The sequence below is a fragment of the Octopus bimaculoides genome, chromosome 14 (assembly GCF_001194135.2).
Source record: "Octopus bimaculoides isolate UCB-OBI-ISO-001 chromosome 14, ASM119413v2, whole genome shotgun sequence".
In the NCBI taxonomy this organism is placed as follows: domain Eukaryota; kingdom Metazoa; phylum Mollusca; class Cephalopoda; order Octopoda; family Octopodidae; genus Octopus; species Octopus bimaculoides.
In genome coordinates, this window is record NC_068994.1 from 20,506,636 (window position 1) to 20,512,050 (window position 5,415).

A 5,415-nucleotide genomic window follows, 5' to 3' on the forward strand; every position below is an offset into this window, starting at 1 on the left:
GTCATATTCTCTTCTGTTGGTGGTTTTACCCAAAGGAGATATTTGCGAAGTGTTGTATTGCTCTTGAATACCCACCACGAGGAAATGATCAAGCTCAGTAACAATCTATTAAGAAACAACTACCCCAAGAACATACTATCTACTCCAAATATGAAGAAAAGAGAGGATGAAACCAATAAACTGTCTACAGTCTGTCTACCCTATGTGAAAGGCCTCTCCGAAAAGATACAAAAGATATGCGGCCCATATGACATCAGGGCAGTATTCAAGAGCAATACAACACTTCGCAAATATCTCCTTTAACTTCTTACATAGTTCGAGCCCACAGCAATATCATATCTCCTTCACTATTTCAGTATTACATGTCAAAAGTGAAACAATAACATCACTCTACTGTAATGTCAGATACTTTCACTTTAATACTGAAACTATTCCACTATTTCACTATTATATGTCAAAAGCGAAACAATAACATGTCGCTACTGTAATGTCAGATACTTTCACTTAAATACTTTCAACTTCATACTGAAACTATGAGAGTGAAACTATATTCTCACATATTTACAGGCATACTATAAGACCCAAGTTAAAAACATTCCCAACAATTCAACTTCTCTCGTTGACATTAACACACCCACCCTTCATTCCCACATTTTAGAGCTCCATAAGCTCCATTTTGCATGAGCAAAATCCTTTTTATAGGTTCCAGAAGACTGGAATTTTGGAATATGCGCATAAAGATCAGTAGTATGGGATAAACGTGTCATGATTAGAATTTTTTAGGGTGTGTAAAGAAGGAAAGAACCCTCATGTGCAATTTTGATGAAATTCAAATCATAGGTATTCCAGTTCCTTAAAGAAAATATAACAGAAAAGTCTCATTCTTCAATTGCATGTAACACTGGCAACGCTGGGTATCTCTGCTAGTTATTATTATAAAACTGGTGATCTGTCAGGATTATTGATATGCCAGACAAAATGCTTCATGGCATTTTGTCCATCTTTATGTTCTGGGTTCAAATTCCACACAGGTTGACTTTGCCTTTCATCTTTTCAGGGTCAATAAAATAAGTACCAGTTAAGTGTTGGGGTCAATGTAGTCAACTTGCATCATCCCCTAAAAATTTCAGGCTGTGTGCTTATAGTAGAAAGGATTATTAGCATGGTAGGTCGAAAAATCAGTTAGATACTTCACTTATGCCCTTTTATGTTCTGTGTTCAAATTGCTTAGGCTTAGCTTTGACTTTCATCCTTCTGGAGTTAGAAAAGTAGTTGGACTAATTTAGTCAAGAGGTTCTTTGTCCAAATTATGTGGCTTTGCATCATTAAGACTTTTTTACTACTAATATTAACTAGGAATGAATTAAAAAAAAAGAGAAATATGTCTTTACATTAATTTTATCTTGTAATAAGCCCTGTTTGTTTTGTAATTAGCTATGGCAGAAGGTGAAACCTACACAGTATATGACTCAGACACACATCAGCCATTAACCGTGACTGTCAACCCAGAAGAAGGACATTCTAGTATTCAATATATTACTCAAGATGGTACCCCACTAACTAGTCTGAATCAAACACAAGCAGCAGAAATAGTACATGTAAGTATTGCTCTCCATATCTCTCTTTCTCTCTCTCTCTCTCTCTCTCATTACTAGTTTTCTGTTTTGTGTTAATACTGACCAGATCTAACCTCTCTCACAACTACCCTGAAAATATACAAACATACCACTGAAATCTTGAAGCTACAAGATAATGGTGTGATTAATTCAAAACAATGTGAATAAATAAGCAATACATTTGACAAAGAAATCTGAATGATAAATAGTTAATCTTATGTATTTGACTTCAATAGTAGAGTTTAATTCTTTCAACTTTCTTCTGACTATCTTGATGTAGATCTAGAGTTAGAGTATACCTGATAAATCCAATTTGTACTATGACAATCTACATGCAAACTTCCATTTTCCCTGATGGTACTGCTTTACACTGGAGTTATCTTAAACTCCAATTCAACACTAGGTAGTTGTTAATAAACCCAGCACACCACATTGTTCTTATATCTTTTTCCTGTTTGACCACATAGTATGGTTTGGTGCATACATTGTTATTGTGTTGCTCCAGATCAGCTTTCATCAAGGACATTCTAGCCATGACCATCCCATCTTTTATTTTAAGCATAGTGTACCAATGCTTTCATTCTACTACGTGAGATTTCGTTGTTATTTCTAGTAGAATAGCTGGTCATAAAAAGGTTCTTTCATTAGTTAATCCTTTCTTACCAACCTGCCTAAGACCACCTCTGGTTCTAGGACACAAACATCCTGTTTTAAAGTGATCTAAATTCAAATCTGCCATTAAAATTTCAGTTCCAATGGGGCAAGTTCCAAGCACCAGCTTAATATTGACAAAATTATTTTACAAAATTCTTAATTATTTTAAAAATTAATTGAAGCAAAGGTTGTATATTTCAGCAGCCAGGTCTCTGTTTCAACACGTTAAGTATGTATCAGGTCATGTAGTCTTAGATATACCATGTCTGAATGAAAAACAGGATGATCACTGCTGAAATAGGAAGGAAAAAAGGAACACCATTAAATTTGTTTTATTTTGTTTGAATCAGGTAACAGAGTCTCAAAATGCTGTCTACACCACTCTATCGAATTCAACATATGTTGCCACTCCTGCATCTTCCCAGACTGCCATCGCCAACACGGCTGTGCCTTTGGTAGTGCAATCAAGTAATGGAGTGCAGATGCAGAATGTTCAAGTTCAACAAGCAATAGTCCAACAGCAGTCACAACAAGGAAGCAATGTCATCCAGGCTCAATCTGTTGTTCAGAACAATGTCTCCAACGTTGCTGGTTCCGGTTTACCACAGATGTTGTTTCTAAACCAAGTTAATGTTAATGGACAGCCATCTCTCGTTTTGGTAGACTCCAATAATAAACCTGTACAGTTACCTCAGGGTAAGCAGTTTTTTTGTTTATCTTTGACTTGTTTCAGTCACTAGTCTGCAGCCATCCTGGGGCATTGCCTTGAGGAATTTTTTTTTTTGTTAAGTCTGGTACTTAATCCATCATCATCTTTTGCCAAACTGCTAAGTTATGGGGGCATAAACACACCAACACCAGTTGTCAAGCAGTGGTGGGGGACAAACACAGACACAAAGATACATACACATAGACATGACAGGCTTCTTTCAGTCTCCGTCTATCAAATCCACTCACAAGGTCAGGTATTTTATTATCTCAGCGTTTGCGAAACATGTATAAAAATAATTGCCAAATCACGATAACTCATTTAGAGACTGCAAAAGGGGGAATAACACTTGCTTAAGTAAACTAATTTGGTCCTTAAAAGATAATAATAAAGAATATAAAATTACCTGAGAAGTAATTAGTAAGGCCAAACCATATATTAGAGGAAGCAAACGGAGTAATTGCATAATATATAATATCAAAATTAGAATTGAGATCAAATAAACTATACTAAGTCTATAGGGTAATTAAATATGAACTCCTACATAAATTAACTTTATTCTAAGGATTACAGAACAATTTGAGAGTAAATTTAGCAAATTAAATATCAGACTTATAGCTCCTTATTAACAATAATAATAATAATAATAATATGAGTAGTATAAGTAACAATGTGGAGGCGCGTGGCTTAGTTGTTAGGGTGTCAGCATCATGATCGTAAGATTGTGGTTTCGATTCCTGGACCGGGTGACGTGTTGTGTTCTTGAGCAAAAGATTTCATTTCACGTTGCTCCAGTCCACTCAGCTGGCAAAAATGAGTAATGCTGCGATGGACTGGCGTCCCGTCCAGCTGGGGAACACATACGCCATTGAAACCAGGAAACCTGGCCCTTGAGCCTGGCTAGGCTTTAAAAGGGTGCATTTATTAATTTTTTTTTTTATAAGTAGCAATACTAGGGAGAGGGATGATAACAACAGTAGTAAACATTCTTACGGTAACCTGATACTAAGCATTAATACTACCATTCACCATTAAAGTATGGTCTATGTCTACAGAGTGCTAAAATCCCTTGGAAAGCTAGTCAATTTGTTTTTAACCAGCAGAGTTGAAAAGGTCAGGATCTAGGCTCTTGTTGGAACATTGACAACACCACATGTATGATAGATTTCAGCTGGACCTGTATTTAATTCAGATTCTATCTGAACAATGCAGTTGACTCCTCTCTGAAGACACAGCAATTAACAATAAATGCACATAAAAATGCAAATTTTTAAGTGTGCATTAATTGCTGCAGTAACATATGTAGGTGCAGAAATGAAAAAAATGTAATTAACTGCTGCATAGAACTGGATATAAATCTCTGTTCTTCTTTATTGTTAATTCATTATTTTCTCTACCAAAAGCATGCAGTCTCTGTGAAGACATGGATTTACCAATTGAAGATAGACTGAGGTTAGTAAATCAAACTAACTGGAGTTTTTATAGATTCCTTGAGGTTAGCCAGCATCAATAAGTGGTAAAAGCGACTACTATACCCACTTGGATTTTATATCCCTACCAACCAAAATTTGGAAATTTATATGTGTCTTGCAAACTTTAGCAGCAGGCCACAAAATCCTCGGTCTCCTCCGAGTACTATCTGATGCACCAGACTCATGACTTGTAGTTTCCTGACGGGAAGAAGTCTTTGCTGTAGCATTTATCGATCCGCTGTGGTTTGCGTCGGGGATGATTTGCCACTTGTTTTACGATCAGGCTTCTTTCGGTAGCTGTCTACCAAATCTGGTCATAAAACTTTGGTCAGACTGCAGCTATAGTAGAAGACAATTGGCAAAGGTGCCACACAGTAGGACAGAACCCAAAAGTATGTGGTTGGGCAGCAAACCCCTTACCACACAGCCACACCCAGTAAATAATGTGGAAAACAATTGTAGATTATATTATTCGGGTAGGGAAATATTCAGAAAAGACTATAGTCACAGGGAAGTTCAGCCAGTTGTATATATATGAAATCTATCTATCTATATATATAATATACAAGAATAAGGGCAGAGAATCGTCAATTAATAACAGAATTAATAATTAACAATTCTGCCAAGTAGTTCAGTATGAAAAAAACCTTTATCGGTAAGACTATTTATCATTATAAATATACAGGGATTAGCAATTGAGTTGCTTCTCCAACATACTGAAAAATTTAGAAATAGCAGTCAAAGAACTACTGATTCCAAACTACAAATTTTCTCTAAAGTGGATGGTGATATTTATGGCACACATAGAGACACTTTCAAATTTATCAGAATATTGAGGCTGAAGATTGGAATAGTGAAATTTCCATTCACTTAACCATGAAACGATTTGTATCCAATTAACTAAAGGCTTGGCTTGTTTACGCTTTTCCCTCCGGTTTTTTGTTCTATGTGTGCCATAAATATC

General features: G+C 35.9%; 1 protein-coding gene across 1 annotated transcript in view; it reads left to right on the forward strand.

Moving 5' to 3' along the window:
- LOC106876130 (nuclear transcription factor Y subunit alpha) overlaps positions 1–5,415 on the forward strand; it is a 25,456-nt gene that overhangs the window by 15,529 nt on the left and 4,512 nt on the right. The window contains exons 2-3 of the mRNA XM_014924546.2: positions 1,435–1,598; positions 2,621–2,966. Of these exons, the coding sequence (XP_014780032.1) occupies positions 1,435–1,598; positions 2,621–2,966 (510 nt within the window). The remainder of the gene's footprint in view (positions 1–1,434; positions 1,599–2,620; positions 2,967–5,415) is intronic.